Below are 20,100 nucleotides of genomic sequence, written 5' to 3' on the forward strand. Positions count from 1 at the left end.
TGTCAGTCTTTCTGCTTCTCACTTCTCTATGCTCAAGATCCTCCATCAGTCCTGATGCAGAGCTATGATACTTTCTTAGCTGTGCTTTCTCATAGTATTGATGAGATTTCTCTTGAAAGGGAAGTACGAATGCAAAGATTTTGTAGAAAACATGCTTACATGCTGAATAAGGAAAATGATAGGATGACAACTGTACTGAACTAGGAAACAATAATTCAGATTCTGACTGTGTTCAGTTGTAGGTTTATTGCATAGCACATAAGGGAGCGAGACAAAATTTTTTATCTATTTATAACTTAGTAATATAATGGCAGGACACAGTTCCACTTTACCTGAACAAAACCTTTTTGTAAGATGAAATGTGTTAATGATAAAAACATCTAGACTGAGGAGCTTGAAGAAATCACTGTATTTCCCTCTTCAGCAAAGTGGTCGTAGCTATGCAAAAATATAATGAGGTACTAGATGTATAATGGAGAGAGTAGTTTGACAGAGAATTTGGTGTAGAAAAGCCAGATAAAGTTTGTTAAGCAATGGAACAAGAGAATTTCAAACTTTTTCAACTATTGCATTTTTAAGTACAGAGAACAGCACTGGATTATCATTTTGAAACCAAAGTGCCAAATTTGCATGCAAAGAAAGTCACTGAGATGGTGTCTGTGAAACATTTCTGTTTGTTGCATGTCACTGACACTCAAAAGGCAAAGAAAAAAAAAAGAAATAAAGAAAAGCATTTATTCAGCAAACAAAATGAAGTTATTAAAAGCAGGTGTCCAGATCGAGAACACAATTTGTAGATACTGATATTAAAAAAAAAAACAAACAAAAAAACAAACAAAACCCATGGTATATAGATAGGAGCAATAGCAAAATATCTATCTCTGCTACGGCTAGGCTGTTTTCTTTCTTTTTTTTGACACTTTGTAGGGAGAAGTTGATAGAAAGTTCTGCAGTTCTTTGTACTGGGAAAGAATCTAAATATCATGAATTATTTGATGACATACACAAGTGCTTTTCAGGTGCTGTTTTGTGAACTTCTGATGGCTACAGGACAGCAGAAAAATAACTTCCTAAATATTTTATAAATTATGTAAATTATAAAGTTTAGAAATCAGGTTTCTGAAAGTACTCCAATGCCTTAATGCGGTTTTACCTTGAACTTAAGAGGAAGCTGAATGTTAAATGTTAAATGATTTTATTCTTCCACTCCATATTTTTAGCAGCTTATCATCGTGATTTGTAACCTCCTTTACAGGAATATTAACATTTATTTCTCTGTGGTTTCAGATGCCATTTCATAATCATGAAGACAAAAGTGTTCTTAGCTACATTTATTGCATTGAATTCATGTGTCTTAGCTGAGCCAAAAATATTTCTGGTCTCATAGCATCCAAATCCCTCAGACCTAATTAAAACTTTTCAGCAGGTGGACAATTAAAATCTGTTTAGGATCATCCATCAAGAAACTATGGCTTTCTTTGAAGAATAAACTTTTGAAAGTGTATAGCTTAGAGTTGTTTAGTCTAGTTTCATCACTGTTTTTCATGAAGAACATTAGCAAAAATACCTTTATGTTAGTCTAAAAAAAAGATATTTGGGAAATTAATTTATCAACTTGAAAAGTTGATAATATCAGCCTTCTCGACACCATGGAGAAGAATTTTTTTTTAGACAATAGAGATTCTTAGCAGTCTTTGGAAATAAAATAATGTGGAAGAAATGTCAAGGAATGACTAAGGATTATCAAGGCAGATTTTAAAACAACACCCATCTATTAGTAAAACGGAATGCCTAAATCTGTTTTACAGCTGTAATTTACTTTTCTTATTGTTATTCTTTGGCTGATCTGCATCTGAATAGAGACTGCAGCATGCTACTGCAAATGCAAAAGTCTATACACGTAGATTATTTCCTCAATGTTTTGAGATAAATTAGGTTTGATATGCAGCTTCTTTATAATATTTTTTATTTGCCATATTTCTGATACCTTTAATCTCTACTATAAACTCATTGTAACACTCCACATTGTAATGCTCATCTCTCCAAGAAAAAAATGTATTATTATAATAACATATGGAGAATTTGCTTTCCTTTCAGATTTACTGATGGCCTATCACAGTGGCATTTACATCTCTGAGTGAATTCTATTCATAAAATTAATTTTTCTTTCCCAAACAACAAACCCCTCTGATGGAGAACGTAACTACTGCTAATATTAGACAGAAACCACAGAACTGTAGGAAAGACAAAAAGGCTTTTAAAAAGAGTTTTTAAATAATATAATTGGTCAATTTGCTATATGTGATGAAGCAAGATGATCTATCCATAGCAGAGAAGGGCTTTTTCTTTTTAATTATCAGTGGTTAATTTGTGAAAAAAGATAAATTTCATAAGATCAAAGCCATATGAAATGAAGCTGAAATAATGAAAGAATTATTGCTAGAAAAGGGAAACTTCTAAAATATCTTGAATATGTTCCTTTGAAGGTATTAAAACATTTCTCACCAGAAATACAGAAACATTTTTTCTTCATTTTGTATTTTCTGTTTACAAGCTGACCTAGATTGTATTAGAGAAAAGTAATTTAAAATATGTACCAAAAGAAAAGGTTTCTTTTTGGGTTTTAAGCAATATTTTAGATTTACCTCCTGCATATGCCTCATACTCACATGGGATATAATTTATCTATGTTATTTTTTTCTGTTGGTTCATGGAAAGTATTTCTTAAAATAGAAATAAATAGAAGGTTCCCCTGTGCAGAAGCAAATAATTTATTTGTTTTGTGTCTATTTAAGCCCTATATCCAACCCATGCTACTTAGTAAAACAGCTGATATAAAACTCTACCAATTTAAAATTTCTATTCAAAACAGTGAATTAAAAATATGTCAGCTAGAGATATCACATGTAAAACAGGTACTAATTTTCTCTTTATTGACATCTTTATATTTGGGGGTCAAGAAATCAACACTTCCCAGTATTTAACTTTTATACATTATAATCTTGCTAACACATATTTTGCTTTTTTTACAGTGAGCATAGGAACCCTGCTAGGAAAGAAAATGTTTTGCAAATATAAAACCAATGGAAAGTCTACACATTTAATTGGCAAGCCTTTTGTAGATTTCCATAGATTAAAATAATAGTGCCATTGATCTTGTTACCTGTAGGTCAAGAGTTGTGGCAGAGTGCGGCTGTGAGTCGGTAAGACACACAAAGAGGAGAAGGAAGGCAAATGTGCCAAATCTCTCTCTATTCTTCTTCCTACTGTTTTATTGCAAACAAGTACCCTCAACTCCAAAACCTCAGGGAATGCAGGACCTTCCTCTCCCATAAGTGAAAGGATTTTGTACCAAATTAGAATTAAGATTTTTTTTTCAAAATAATTTTGAAAATGTTGTTTTTCAGAAACCTCCAAAAATTTAAACTATACATTCTTTCAATTTCTGTCATTATGAAAACAAGAGTTGGCTGTCCTGATGCTAAAAGAAAATTATTTTGAGTCCTCCAGTGAGACCAAGGGTCCTCAAAGGAGTCCAGTGAACACTTATGGTGATAGATAAGATTAGGCTTTCCATTCACCCAATTTCTTGGAAGTCAGGTTGCAACAAAAAGAATAGCCAGTGACTTTTATGATCATTGTAACAAAAAAATCTTAAAGCTTTTTATTAATACTACTTTTAAACTATTCAAACAGTGGATTCTTGAATAGCTACATTTGACATCACAGTGGGAATGATATGAAAATAAAATTATTATTCATTCCAACCTTATTGCTTATATTATTTACAAGGTTATACAAGCACATTTTACCATATATATATATAAATGACTAAAAATATTTTGATACATTTACATGTATCAAAATATGCACCTCTTCAAGATGCATATGAATCATTGCCAGAATATTTACATTTCTTGAAGCTTTTTGTATTCTGATTCTTTTAACATATTGCTTATATTTTCAGGATGATTTCTTTATTATTATTATTGAAAAGCAGGGGTAGATTTGAAGGCCTCAGCATTCTTAATATCATTTACTGATCATCAGTTTTTCTTTGTTAAGAAGCAAAATTCTCATATGTTCATGGGAAACTCACTTTTATGTACGTGAAAACCTAATCTTGGGCATGATTTGTCTCTAGTTTTCTGGCAACACAGCTCTTAAGTAACAGAGAGTTAGATAAGTGTGTTTTGAAATTAGTTTTGGCCTGAACCAGTAAATATTAACCTTTTTTTCTCCCAGTTTCCAATTTTGCAACTCATGGATGATAAAATTAAACAAAGAGGAAACTTTCATGACATAAGTCAAAATAGTAGAATGGCATTCAGTACAGCATTTCATGTTATGTCCATGCTCGGCATGTCACTGACTTTGGCATATGTCACCATGCCCTTATTATAACTTCTAAAATTCTCACTAACCTAGAAATTCACTGGGCTCAAAGATGAGTTGTAATTGCCCTGCACATGCCACAGATTTAAATCCAATAGGTCTGCATTGTCATAGCAACACCTGAAACCACTGAATATTTTAATGTTATTTGGCATAGATGATAAATCAGAAAAACAATTTCCCACATAGGGAAATAAAGGATCTCTTCTGAGAATATTAAAAAAATATGTATTTCTTACTGAGGAGGAATAAAAAGGAACAAAAGGTCATTGAGGAGTTTTTAAGAAGTGTTGTTAAAGGAATAGAAAGAGTTCTAGAAGAAGCATGAAGGAAAAGTGAGAAAGGCTGGAAAAATCAAATATTTAATGCAAGAGCTTGACTAAATAAGCAGCTTATATGAAGAAGGTTAAAGAGAACTTAATGCATGATTGTTTCCTAGCATGGGTGAATGCATAGTCAGAACAGCTGACAAGAAAGGTATCCAAATCAGAAGTAATATCAAGAAGAAAACAAATCAAAAATGTAAGTGGCATCTCAGGTAGTAAAAAATCATGCAGTCATAAGTCAACTAAAATGTAAACCTTTGAAAATCAAGAAAATTAGTAGAAATGTAAGGTTTAGAACATAAGCTTTTATTTCTCAGAGAAGTACCAAAACATGCTTGAAATTCTAAACTTCCAGGCTGTGAGAAAAAGTTCTGGATATGAGACAATCCAAAACAGTTGCTTAAGGAAAGGTGTAGGAAAATTATTTTTTGTCGTCTTGACAACTTAGAGCTACCTCATTCTACCCTAAATGTTTCCCTTTGCATTATCTTCCTTATTTTTATTCTGGCTTGAATCCCTTTCCATACATGCCCTGCCTTTCTGCTAAACATTCTTTCATAAAGTTTATCTTTACAGAAATAGCTCCATTACCTGAGTTGTCTTTCAGAATATATTTCCTTAAAATAGAAATCTATCTTGTCAGAAAGAGATTGAAGCAACATGCCCACAGAAAATGCTCAAGTGCTTGTCAAGAGTTAGATCTGAAGATAAAATGCCTGGGGGAGTCTGAAGAGTCTCAGTTTTGAAAACCATTAGTTTCCTGTGATTAGGAAGTAACAGTCCAGACCACCTGTAATTGTGTAATGATATTTTATTTATTGTTTCTCTAAGGGGTCTTAAGCTGATATAAACAGATACATTTTAGCTGAGGCAAACTGTGACATGGTTTGATCCACATTTTGAGAAAAGAGCATCTCATGGAAAATTATTCTGCTGAAAATCCTTTGACAGGTCTACTTCAAACTCTGCAGATTAAGCATAGCAGAAACCTTAGAATATACTTTTCAGTGGCCTATATTTGGACTGTATTCAAAAATTCCAAGAAGAAAATAAAAAAATCAGTCAATCATAAAAAAAATCAGAAAAGGTTTGGTAAGTTTACTCTGTCACTTTTTTAGGACAACTGCCATGTCCAAACTAGAGAGATATTTTTACTTTCTGCAATACAAAATTGAGTAGTAGATTGTGAAGAAGTCAAATAGCATTTTTAATTTATTTGGAAGTGAATTCCATCTTGAGATATAACAAATGATAAAATGTGAACTGCAGGATAAGACATGTAAAATCATTCTTCTCTAAGGGTAAAAGCTATCTTTGGAGTTCTCTGTATAATTATAGATATAAACAATAGGAGCTATTTGGTGGACTGCAGAACTAATAGTTTCATAAACTCATGTACTCCCTGTAACTTCTGAGCTGCCTTGTTCTTATATCCAGGTCTGTATGAGCTCCAGATCCTTTGTCTGGCTCTGACATAGTGTCAAGACAAGAACCCAAACCATACTTCTGCACTCACAGCCACAACACTGCTGCAAATTCCATGTACTGCACATGCTATAGCCTTCACCTGACCTAAGCAAGATGCTTCAGAAGCTGAGTGTATTCTGAAGCCATCTCTATACAGATGGGTAAAGAGACAGCAGGAATTACTAGTACTATGAGCTGATTTTAGATGGGCACCAGCTTTCAGAAAACACAGAGAAACTTAAAGATTTTCTGCCTTGTATGAAACTGCCTAACTGCTTCACAAACTCTTAGGGACAGAAGAGGAGAGAATAGACAGGCATACAGCAAATTTAAGAAGCCTTGTTTCCTTGTGAAAGTGGTTAAACAGCATCACTGAAAATGGAAATACTCCCAGAAAGGGAAAAGGAACAGCTGGAGTGAGGAAAAAAATCTTTGTGGAGAAATTTGGTATAAGGAAAGACTAAAGAAACTAAAGATTGCTCAAATGGAAAAAGAATGTATAAGTAGCCATTTTTTAGTAATGCATTAGTAAGCCTGTTCACTTAGAATCAAAAGAAAGACATGAAATGAAAATATGTTACAGGAGCATTACTTAATGACATCTAGTACAATTTTATGGATCATAAGTCACATAACAAATCATGTTTCATCAGAAAAACTATAGCAAAATGCAAGTATGGTGGTATGGTGAAACAAGACTGTATTTAGAGTCCAAAGCATGTCAGAAATGAGTTCTGGTATCTCTAATATCTCCTGGGTATGGAGGACTGTTGCTCCACTTCCATTTAAAAAGACAAACATTTCCACGCACAGTATCTGTGAGAATGAAAGCTTGAACAAATTGTGGGCTGTTGTGCCTAGTCCTAGACTGGACCTTTGTGAAATTAGAATTAATTAAGCAGCAGCTTGAATCTGGAAGCAGTATAAAAGCAACCACAGTTGAAACAAGCCTTGCAGGAGCCAAGGGCACACAGGAGGGCATCTACTGAAACCTTCATCATCTCCCTCTGGCACTCTGAGCATGCAGTTGTTGTGCCTGCTGTTAGACCTGATGAAGTTTCATGGAAACGAAGATCCTTGGCTGTCTTCACAATAATTGCAGTGTAAAGTTGCCACATCATTCATTAACCCAGCACTGTGCAATGCTTTCTACTGCTATAAGCTTTACATGGGTTTTCAGATGAGATAGGGTAAAATATTTACTCTCATAACCCTATGTAGGCTGAGACAGCTGCACTTGGAGCCCATCAGTGGGTTCCTGAAGGCATGAAATGGCATAATCATAAAGCAAATATAATCATAAGCCCAGCAGAAAAGGACCTGGGGTGCTGGTTGACAGCAGCTGAACATGAGCCAGCTGTGCCCAGGGATTGCACAGTGCTGAGTACAGGGATTGTCCCCCCTGTACTCAGCACTGGTGAGGCCACACCTTGAGTGCTGTGTTAATTTCTGGGCCCTTCACTACAAGAAGGACCTTGAGGGGCTGGAGCGAGCCCAGGGAAGGGCAATGGAGCTGCTGAAGGGTCTACAGTGTAAGACATGGGAGTGGCTGAGGGGTCAGGGTAGTTTAGCCTGGACAAAAGGAGGCTCCAGTATTCTGAAAAAAGCATATAAAATTCAATGGATTTTTCTATCTCTTGTGATAGTAATATTTTTATCCTTCATATCTTGGTTCCTGCTAGAGCTCTTTCCAATGTCAGATATAATCATCATCACTGAACACTAAAGCATATTATTCTTTCAATTTAAGAGCCATACCCAGCTACATTTGTTCCTACTCTGTCCTGTCTGCATAGCAATTACAACCTTTCATTACTGGCTTTCTTCTCTGTTTACTTCAATATTTTTAAAATTATATGTATACATACATATATAGATGAACACACACATATATATAAATGTATATAATGTATATTTTAAAAGAAAAGAACACATGTGTTTTTAAAATAGAAGATTAAATGTTGGAAATTTTTCAAATTTTACTATACCCATACTTATTTTTGTATGAACATGTATGTTAAAAAAATCATATTTTCAACAGCTACTGATAAGACTAAGCAAACAAGCTCCTGTCAATATCTATGCCCAAACAATGAAATAACGAATACAAATTATGAAAACAAAAATAGTAATTATTTCTATTTTATTAAAAAAGGCACAGAAAATAACTAGAATCTGACATCATTAAAACAGCATAGGAAGGGAGACAGATTTTTTTTTACTCTGCTGCATCTTCTACTTTTTGATGAGGTTTTGTTTATTCTTTGATTTCTGGCTAAAAATAGATGAACACAGTCACAGTGATTTTGTCACTCTCAACGTGCTCAGATGACTAACAAGTTAAGGTCAAAATTTAATGTGTTCTTTTGCTCCAGGCTTTTACAAAATATATGTTTTGACCCATTAGTAAACAATCCCTTAAATGTCACAAAAGGTGTCTGACAAACCATCAGACAGATCTGAGTGAACCAGACCTCCTATGCAAGATAGGAGTATTTTTAATTCTTAATAGAGGTAAAGTAGAATCCAACTATCTAGCATGGTTTCTTGCCACTTGATCAATTTTCATCTCATTATTCCCAGCATTAGCTTGCAGGATTAACTGACTGTGGTATGCAAGGCATGACATAGAAGAGAAAAAAACTTAAATTTGATCTTGCAGTTATCTCCAGAGGACAACAACAAATTAATTCATCCCCTTATCAAGGATGCTATTGAGGGCAAAGTTATCTCCATTTAACTATTGTCTGTCTATTTTGTGCATGGATATTGCCTATTAGTGCACCATATTTTAATGCACTGTTGGCCTAAAACCAGTATTTTGGGAATATATTGGCAGTTTAGTTTTTCTAAGTGTGTTCCTGTGAGAAACAGTAGCGAGAGAAACAGGAAGATTAAATTATTAAGATATAATTCATTTTCCTGATTCTAATGCATGATTCTTTTATGCTACTTATCCCAACTAATGAAGTCATCTTTAATTAGTTTTTGGGAATTGACACAACTGTTTTCACAAAGGATTGTATAACCGCACTGTCTGAAAGCAAAACCTTTCTAGCTATTATTTGAAAATGCAAGAAAGGAGAAAGATGTGACCAAAATGGTTGGAGACATAGGAATTAATTAGATTAGTACTCAACTCAAGTTTATTTTTACACATGACCTTTTTCATAGTAAATATTAGGGGATCTTATCCGTATGAAGACCTCAAAATCAGGCTATAGAACTAAGAGTGTCTGAGGCAAGGTTCAGATATGTGGAGCTAATGTGAATCTGACTTTATCTTTTTGTCTCCCTGCCCACAATAGATTAAACTAAAATCTCAGGAAGCACTATGATCCTTGTGGGTATCAAATTCTTAGAGCAAATTTTCTATTTATGTTTCGTTCAGAGTAATCACAGTGGTCATTACTCCATTTTTTTTAAATCCAGTAGTCAATCATTTTACATATACAAGGTTATTAATAGGTTTCCCGTACATTTTATTTTGGAGCAAAAGGAAAAAAGTCTGAGGCTTATTGATTGACCACAAATACATATTCCAGCATGAAAAATATGGGGTGATTTATATTTTAATTAATGATCTAATGTATATTCTATTATCTTTCAGCCCTCTATACAATTATTCTCATAGTCTAATATATTTGCACCAATGCACTGCAATTTGCTGTCAAATTGCATTCAAGTGTATCCATTGAAAAAAATTAATAATGCTAATTCAGCAAACTTTCTACTCTCCCATTACTTACCATTAAGTTTAACCATCCAAAGACACAGGGATGCAGCACTTGGAAAATCCTCTAGGTGATTTTAGGACTCCCATTATTGGACACCTTGGGTAAGGTTTTATTCTAAAACATTGAAAAGTAACAGGACCCAGACCAGCCCACTGAAATGTCCTAATAGTAATTGTCATAATTTTTAAATTACTAAATTGACTTGAGAGTTTTAAAAAAGAATATGATGGACCCAACTAATATAGAGGAGAACATGTGTACAAAAACTTGCAGAACATGATATGGACTGAATATATTAAGAATAAATCACTTACAAGTAAGCTAAAGTTACCTGACCCAACTCCAAGGGTGCCTGTTTCTTCAATTTTTTGAATAAAAGGTATGGGTTAAAATAATTATTAATGAGAGGGCAGAAAGTTGAATGCCAAATGCTTACTAATTTAAGGCCTTCTTGGAAAAATGAACTGAAGTAACAGTGGATCTGAAAACATTAAGCAACAATAAGTTAAGATTAAAGAGCCCAACAACTCAGAAACACTGCTAAATAGAAAATATCTGGGACAGTTTACTTTAACTTGACCTATATATTCTGTAAAAGCACATAAAAAATCAAACTGGTCTGTTGCTATTGAACAATACTACACACATTGGACCTTAAAAACACCTGAATATTCCAGTCTCTATGGAAAACGTATTTCTCAAGAATTCCACTATAGGAGGCAGGTCATATATAAAAAGCAGTGTATTTTACATTTCATGTGATAGGAGTTTGTGGGAATTTTTTGACAGTTACAACAGACTGGAGTCTATAAGTGGTTTTGGATCTATGACTCATTAAATAGGCAGTGTATATATATATTACTATACAGATATTGTTCTTTTAATCCAAACTTAATTTTTTTGGAGAATACTTGATTTTAAAACTTTTTGAACAACACCTACTTGAGGTCTTGGGAAGGTTCTGCTCTGATATGGGGTGTCTCCACAGAGTGCCCAAACACTGCCCCTTCCGTGCCTAAAATACATAAATAAAATACAGTACAATTACTTCGGAAAATAAAAACACATTGAAATATATGACCACAAATTGACACTATTAGGAAAAAAAAGTCTGATGATATCCTTTATTAATAACTATAAATGATTCTTCATATTTACATTTTCATTTCTATATCAAAATCTGGACTGACATTCTGTGAAGCTCTGGATTTCTGCTTTTTCACATACAAATCTGAAACACTTACAGATCCAAATTTTTCAGAAATAGTTAAGCTAAATGCTTATCTTCGTATTTTGGAGAACAGTTATTTTACAGAGAATGGAAATAATATCATAAGTTTGTGTGGCAAAAGCATAGTAGAGAAATATCTGCTGCATTTTGCATTCTGGTTATTTTGATTATTAAATTGAGATGCCAAGCTTTTAGATGTTTTGAGATAACTGTCTCTTGCCTGAAGTTGCTAGCTTAATCTCAATATCTGACAGTTTCAGAGTTTCTTTCCATCAGATCTTGCTCATTGAAAAATTTTATTCTCATGGAATGTGCTTTCGGTTGTGTTAGAAGCGGACCCTAAGGTATCTCCTACTGGGCATTTAAAATCCAGACAAAGGAAATGGGTAACAATTTTTCAAATCTGAATTGCTTCTTTATTGAATTTTGATTTATATTACTAGGTCCAAGCTGAATATGGTATTTCCACAGTTGTCATTAGACAACCAAGATTTTTCATTGAGAAACTCCTCTTCAATTAAAGAAATAAAACTCTAGTAAATATTCACTGAAGATATTTGAAAAAAAACCCAATTCTTTAAATGCATTTCTTGAAAGAAAATGATGGGGGGAAATAAAAGACAAAAAATAATAAGGATCTTTGTTCTTTGTTGAAATAATAGAAAACTCAAGGAATTTGTTTGTAGGGAACAACACTATAAAATCAGCATTTCTCTTAGCTCTCCCCTCTAAGGACTGAACACATAAAAGTTATTTATACCACTCACTTTACATTTAATAGACAGAAATAGCTACTGTATGCTCTTAGGTATTTGAAGTTTGCCTCCTTTTTTTCACTTACTAACATCATCCTGCCTATCCTTGTTTACTAGTTTATCCAATGCCATTGTTTTTGTCATCCACTTCCATAAATTTTACTTTTCTTCTCTGAAGATGGTTTGCTGGGCATTGTGCAAGGCAAATAGCCTAGGGAGCGAAAGTCTTTCCAACAGAGAACCTCCAGCAAAGGTGAAAGATTTCAATAAAAATGTGTAAAATGGGTAATGCATTTATCTTCTGTCAAAATAAGATCATGGAAACTGTCTGGGATAACTATGGCTCGTTACTAAATATTCTTGAACGAATTGCTATATTTCAACAGCAGAAGTTTTCTTTTGTTCTAAGACTTGAATTCTGAGTAGACCCAGAAGTATACCTACAATATGTCATAGTAGATCCGCAAGAAGTGCTCAACAGAACATAGCCACCACTCTAATTGCTACAGTATTTTAAATACAATAAAATATTTTCAATTTTTAAAATATTAAAATAATTTGCAAACTTTTTCAGAAACTCTGGATGTCAAAGAATAGACCTATTAGACACTTTTACAGTTAACCAATGATATTTAGTTTCAAACCCTTACCAGGATTTGAAAGCAGAATGAGGTTATAAATGTCAAATTGGTAACATTACTTTTTAGTGTTAAAGGGGAAATAGCCTGAGCAAGAAGCAAAAAAAGCCTAAGCTAAGCAAAAGTCAATCTGGTAATAATTTTTTAAACTCCATCTTCATTAAAAGAAAACAAACCCAAAAACAACCAATCAACCAAAAAAAAATACAACCCACCCCCCAAAACCTTCATTGTGAAGTGGTCTATTAGTATGGGGTATGGAAGATAGGAGAGTAATGAATTAAAATCCTAGTCTTTTATCTCCAGAAATCTATAACCTTTACAAATATTCTGGAAAAGAACACTGAAAACAACTTTATTACAACTGCTGCTTTGAAGATCTCACAAAAAAACTTCAACAAAATCCACTTTCTATAACCAAGCTTTGCTAAGTGTTATGGAAAACCACAGGAGGAAAAAAAAACAGCATTTCTTTTTTCCTAGTATTATTTCTAAATGTGTCGTGCAGAATCTGTTTTTTAAATCTGGCAATGATTTGAGGTTCTCTTTCCTTTAAAAGACTAGAATAGCATGTCTGCATAGCCAGGCCTTCTGCCACTCAAAATAAAGCTCATCCCTATCTACGATGAACCTCTCTGGGAGCTGAATATCCAAAATCAAAGTGTGTTTCCAGATCCCATTCATCATTTTCATCAGTAAAATGAAATGCTTTCAAGCCCAAGGGCCCTTTATATTTCTGAAGGTGGCAATGGGATATGAAGCCATAAATAGGTGAGCAGAATGCAGAGTTGCCAATCTTTACTTATGAGAAGACCAAGCCTGTGATATTTGAAAGAACATTATCAATGCAAAGAGGCACAAAATTCACTCTAGTATGAATCTGACATTAAATCAATCAGTAGTGCCAAAGGTAATACCAGGCAAAGACTGATAATAAAAGTTAAATGACACCTGGTTATAACCCAGCTTTAGTATCATTTAGTATCATCCTCACTTTCAGCATCATTATTTTAAAAGACGAGAAGGCATTTCTTCCCTAAGAAAATCAAAATTTGAAAGAAAGACCAAGTTTTTCAAGCAGACTGTAAATCCCGGCAGGCAGAATTAAAGATAAACTGATATAATTAAATAAAACTAAACCCAAATCAAATATTCTCTTTGAAAATACAATCTTAATTTTTTTTTTTTTTTTTTTTGCTATTTGAAAATGCAATCTTAATTTTTTTTCTTCTCATACAACCTCAAAAACAGAAGTATAACAATTCCTATAATAAATACTATATTCTTAAAAAAATACTTTCAACAGTTCAAGAATATCTCCAACTCCCTTTATTACATAGTGGAATAAAAGCAGACACTTTCAATTTGCTTGGTTTTAGTAAGAAAGGTGAAAAAGATCAGCCAACCAGAATTTATTGTTATGTTTCCTGCAGTTAAACAGCAGGGTCAAGAAAAAAGAAGATTATCAGCCTTACTAAAAATACAGAAGAAAAACTATATTATCCTTTTTTTCAATTAACTATATGCAAATCTGTAGTAATCTGATGGGAAGTTGAACCATGCAGTTCAGTATTCTTAAGAAATGCTACTATAAACATACCTTCTAATGATATAATTAAAGAAATAGAACTATAAGACCAAATTCAAAATCCATAGCATTATTTTCTAATTGAAAGAAATATACTTTAGATATTTGATAAGTTACAATGTTATGATAGTTATTTTTACAGAAATAAGAGGACATACTAATAATTGTATTCCCAGACTTGCAGAATCATAGCTAAGACTTACTTTGAGATGAGTGAAATTCTAGTGAGAGATGAATTAATACAAAAAAGGTGTAAATGGAAAAGGCTTGAACCTTGAGGCCCTTTCAAGTACAGCTCAAAAAGAAGTAGTTAGGGAACAGAATTCAAAGGAACATGAGTTAGAATGGATAACTACAAAAAGTGATCCTTCTAGAGGAAATAAAATCACAAGTCCATGGTGTAGGTACAAAGGATCTAAAATAAAAACTGTAACTGAACAAAATTACTCACACCTTCAGTTTTCAGTTGAAGAAAATGAGTTAAGTAAAGACTTCACTAAGAAAGAAGCATCTGTGCAGCCAAATTACTGATCAAAGAATACCAGTTGTTATAGAGGTTGTTGGAGAAAACACAGTAAAAAACACAAGCCAGGTAAAAGGCCAAAAGTTCCATTCTGTATTTATAGAGAAAACTTTTTATGTATAGCTGATTCATAAACACCAGACCTTTAAGAAACTTCTTTGACACAGAGAAAATCAAAATTTCCCTTTTGCTACAAGCAAAAAACACTCACACGTTCCTGCTGAAACAGAACATTCAGAATTCAGAAAGACCAGTACAGACTACTAATTTCTGCTCAACTTACTGGTTTCTGAAATTCAGCCTTTGGGAAATGACAAGTGTCATTAAAAAAATGGAAGTGCAGCATTGGCATTTGGTTCTGGATTATATTTGCTTATGCATGTGCATGCTGACGAATTTTTTTTCATTTATGCAACCAGCAAATAATCCTTTCATACTTTCTGAGTAGTTAGCTTACATAACAAAATGGTAATTTTCAAAGTGGCTTCGTATGTAACAGGATGAACAGACCAAGCTGCGGTTTATTTTCATTTTGGGTTGGTTTTTTGGGGAGGCTTGTTGGAGAGTCTATTTGTTGTTTTTTTGTTTTGTTTTTTCTGTTTTGTGAAAAGAATGCTGTCTGAAGAGTTGATAAGGCAAGAACTAAAAACTAATGAAGTATTTTGCTGTGGAAAATGACCCACATATTACCAATAACCCACTCCTTCACATCTTTCATGTAAGCAAATCACCTAACAATGGAATTGTGAATCATTTTGATGTGTACAAACTACATGCCATTGCAGCATCACAGACACAGCTCAGTTTTACCACCTTGATTTTTCACTAGGTTTTTCAGAAACATCAAATAACAATTAGTGAGATTATGCAAGTACTAGATTGGGATGCCAATTTGTCCGTCGAGTTACAGACTTCAAAGAAAGGTTTGTAAAATATTTATTCCTTTTGAAGCTTGCAATTTTATTTGTTGCACATTAATTAGTGAAGTTAAAACATTGACAGATTTCACAAAGAGGGATAGACAATCAAGACTTTTTTACCATTTAAGAGACCTTAAAAACACAGACTATGCGTTTCAAGTTTGGAACTTTTATCTTCTAAAAATTTAATTGGAATAAAAAAATAAAATTCTAAATTCTTTTACCATGTGTATATGGATAAAATTTAAGAGGTTTTTTATAAACTTTGAAAGCTGTTGTTCAACAATAAGACCTTGGAAGAGCTAATCACTGCCAGACTGGAAAAAAACCCCAGAAAGCACTTGAACATGACTAATTTGTGATGCATATTTTCTGTATGGCAGCCTTACTAAAGCAAAACTTCTTACTAAGCCTTTCATTTAAATCAGAAGAACAAGTTCCCCAATAAATTAAAATTCAGCATCTTCAGTGAGTTAAATTTTGATCAAAGCAAATCACAGCTCCAGGAAATACTTGCAAAATTGCAACAGTCAGGGTTTATCTTTTTAAACAGTATCTTAACTTATTAAGTACAAACATTTGAAACATAGATTCCTAATGGTGGCAGTCAAGACACCTCTTGTCTTGCAATGCGGATGAAAGTGGATTGTGATTATCTGTTCAGTTTCTTATCCATAGAATTGTTTGAAGGTTCACATCCAAAATCTGTGTTTGGCCACCACTTGATTTACTTTTCTGAAAAAGTAAATCTGTTTGAATAAAATCTGAACAGAGAATAGCAGTAACATAATTCAATTAATAATTGGAAATGACTATTCTAAATGCTCCCTCTGAGATGAAAGAGCCAGTAAATGTAAATGAAACTGCTGAAAAGTCACATTAAATCTGAATAGTTCCTCAAAACATGAATGAAATTCAAATATATATAAGGGGTTTAGAGAAAAGAGGTTTTAAAAACATAATAATTTCTGTAATATCTTTTACTTTTTTCCCCTATTAGGTATGGCAGACGGAGATACACATGACAGTAAAAATGATGAAATACAATCATTTTCTGCTTGAATTGATCCAGTCTCCTTGAAACTTTACAACAGCTAGATATGTGAATAGATTTAAAGATTATATTAAGATTTCACAGTAAATAATTCTAATCCCACCCCCCCTCAAAATTCATCATCTTCTTATATAAATCATAATCTGGACTTGCAGTTTTCTTAAAATTGTGTAAATTATTTTGGGTTCATGCTGGTTCATCAGATACAAAAAATGTCCCTGTCTATATTCAAAAGATAGAATTTTAATGGGATTATTTTCATATTTAATAAGTAAAAAAGATCACATTTCACTTCGTTGTAGTAGATAACCCTAGATTTTGGAACACTCAGGCTTATGTTCTAATGAATAATTAATTAGTTTCAAAGCAGAATTGTTGTTTCCCTGATGAAAAATGAATGAATCAATGAATAAGAAGACTATCAAACAACAGTCAATAGCTTCATAACCAGGGCACTCACCTGGAATATAAGGGAATGGTACATAAACTTGGATATCCCAAGTACAAAATGGGAGAATGAGAATAATGTTTCTCACACAGTTTCAAGAACAAATGGCAATAATTTCCCATTTTGAAGCTTTCTGGAAAATACATCTGCCCACCCACAAAATTCCTAGCCAGGAATGTCCATCCAATTTCACAGAATCATATAATCGTTAAGGTTGGAAAAGAACTCCAAGATAATCAAGCCTAGCCCTTAACTGATCACCACTTTGACAATTAACCACAGCATTAATTGTCATGTTCAGTCATTTCTTGAATACTTCCAGGGATGGTGACTCCATCTTTTCCCTGGGCAGCCCATTGGAATGCTTGACCACCCTTTCAGTGCACAAATTCTTCCTGATGTCCAACCTGAACCTCCCCTGGTGTACCTTGAGAGCATTTCCTCTTGTCTTGTCACTAGTCACTGGCGAGAAGAGATCCACCCATCCACTTTCAGAAAGTTATATCACTTTCAGAGAGTGATAAGGTCTTTCCCAAGCCTCCTTTTATTCAGGCTAAACAATCCCAGATCTCTCAACTGCACCTCATAGTCCTCACTCTCTAGATTTTGCACCAGCTCCATTGTCCTTCTCTGGACACGCTCCAACATTTCAATGTCTTTTTGAAGTGAGGGGCCCTGAATTGGACACAAGGACTTGAGGTGTGGCCTTCACCAGTGCTGGGTACAGAGGACCATCACTGCTGTGGTCCTGCTGGCCACACTATTTTTGATACAGGCAAGGATGCATCTGCTTCAAAAAGCTCTAAAATAAAATAATTTATTATTAGCTTTTGATAAAAGTAAAGGGTATTTTCCCTTCAGTGATGACATTCCATAAATAAATAGTTTGGTTTTGAAAAGTTAAAAGCTCAGATGAATTTATCAGGAAATTGTCCATTAAGTCTAGCCACTTAGTTGTGTAAATTAGGAACATAGATTACTTATATTTTATCTGTAGCCAAAATGGAGAAATTGGCATCTCTAGGGGTTATCTCTAATGATAATGGACTGAGACTAGAGCAACAATGCAGACAACCCAAACACCTTGAAGCTTTTGCCTTCAACACCTGATCAGCAACTGATGATCTGAATTTTATCTAAATTGGGAAAATCTTGTTTGGGAATCTCACTTTAACCGTACCAGAAGTCATTCGAGTTTCTTACCCATAGCATTTTAACTGCTTCATAGGGTACCATATTTACCTTTTAAAGACAAGTTCTCTGTGCCATATAAAAATGTGCATTTATTTCTGTTCTCTTTGCCATTGCTGTAACATACTGATGAATTGTTATGAGTATGTGAGAATTACTGCTGCATTTATACATTTTAGTAAATTGTTTTATTTATGCGAAGGAGGCCACAAAGCAGCAGGACAATCATCCAGATTTTTTAAATAGTTGTACTATAGGATTTTTACTGTATTGGAATTAGCATGCCATTGATAAATTATAATCAGATATTTAGATAAGTGCATTTGCGCACCCTGTAGAAGTTCATCATATGAAAGTACATAATATGTATTTAAAAAGTTTTAAAATACTTCCAAATACTTCTGAATACATGCAAAAATTAAAATCTGTGACAAATCCTTACATGTATTTCCACAATGCCAAAACAGGGATATGTGGATATAATACATTCTGGCGCCTATTAGACCAAAATACAACAAAAATACTAGTAACTCAAATGATTGAAAATATTTTTTATTTTTCAGATACTAGAAAAAAATTAAGCTATAATATTAATTCTTCACAAGGTAGTTAAAAAGTTTCTATTTTATATTAGCACTAGTGATTATCACCTATTATGAGTTCCTATTCCTGCTCTTTATTAATGTTCTGGTTTTCTCTAAAAGTATATTACATAGATGAATATATTTAAACCAGGAATTAGATAAGTCTTTATTGCAGCTTTAAATGGAAATTCTGCAGCTGTGAGTAGAAGTGTGAATGTGGAACAGTTATTTTGTCACTTAATATTCTCACCTTCAAGCCTGCATAGCCATGAATCTATGCTTTTAATTTAGCAACAAAATGGAAGCAGGTGTATTTCAAACCAATTAACTGCAGTGACTGCAAACCACCAATGGTTGTGTTAGCAAACACGTGCCTATTTGTTCTGTGTACTAATCACAAGAAAGACAGCCTTTTCTACAGGAAAGGATAAGATACTAAAGCATAGTGTAATATGGGAAAGCTGGCTGAAATATGCATCTTTTGCCAAAGACTCAGATGTTTTTTTCAGGCAAGAACTACAGGAGACATGCCACATACCTTGCAGATGCTGTAGGAAGAGGGTTTATGGCACTAATTTACTGCTAGATCTACCACTCCATTTTCAAGATGGGACTGAGCTGGTCACAGTGTAATTTATCAGTGCCAGTCTCAATAGTTCCTTCTACATCACCAAGGAGCAGTATCCAGGACTCAGACTACAGCCACAATTCAGATTACTTGGCAAATCTTGCAACAGTCCAATTCTGCTGTGAGTCTTGTGGCAAAACCTTCGTCTTGTCTTTGCTCTTTTACTGTTTGTGAGTCAGGAGGGACTCAAAAATCACACTCTCATCACTGCTGCAATACAACTATCATAAATTCACCTTTCACATACCTATCATAAATTCAGACTTTTAAGATTTAAGCGCTTTCCATTGCCTTGCTATATACCAAAGCAAGTCCAGCTAAAACTAGCAAAGCAGGGTTTCATGCTGCATCAAAATTCAGTGTGGTCAGCTGCCAGAGAAACCTGTTATTCACATCCTTTTAAAGTACGTTATGTTCAGGCATTTTCAGAAGAGAAAACTGAATCCTGGGCACCAGGACAGTCATGCCAAGGGAACAGAATGTCATACAATTTGACAGTCATCATCAAATTAGTTATTTTGCTTTATAATTTTTAAGTTAAAAACACAAAAAAAAATAGATTTCCTTTGTCCAGCTATCAATAAAAGAACTTACTAGTTTCAGAGACAGGTTAAG

General features: G+C 33.7%; 1 protein-coding gene across 1 annotated transcript in view; it reads right to left on the reverse strand.

The window, feature by feature from the left end:
* Positions 1-20,100, reverse strand: part of SGCZ (sarcoglycan zeta) — a 173,575-nt gene that overhangs the window by 15,783 nt on the left and 137,692 nt on the right. The window contains exon 5 of the mRNA XM_053940643.1: positions 10,868-10,940. Within this exon, the coding sequence (XP_053796618.1) occupies positions 10,868-10,940 (73 nt within the window). The remainder of the gene's footprint in view (positions 1-10,867; positions 10,941-20,100) is intronic.

This window comes from Vidua chalybeata, chromosome 4, assembly GCF_026979565.1.
Source record: "Vidua chalybeata isolate OUT-0048 chromosome 4, bVidCha1 merged haplotype, whole genome shotgun sequence".
Lineage (NCBI taxonomy): Eukaryota > Metazoa > Chordata > Aves > Passeriformes > Viduidae > Vidua > Vidua chalybeata.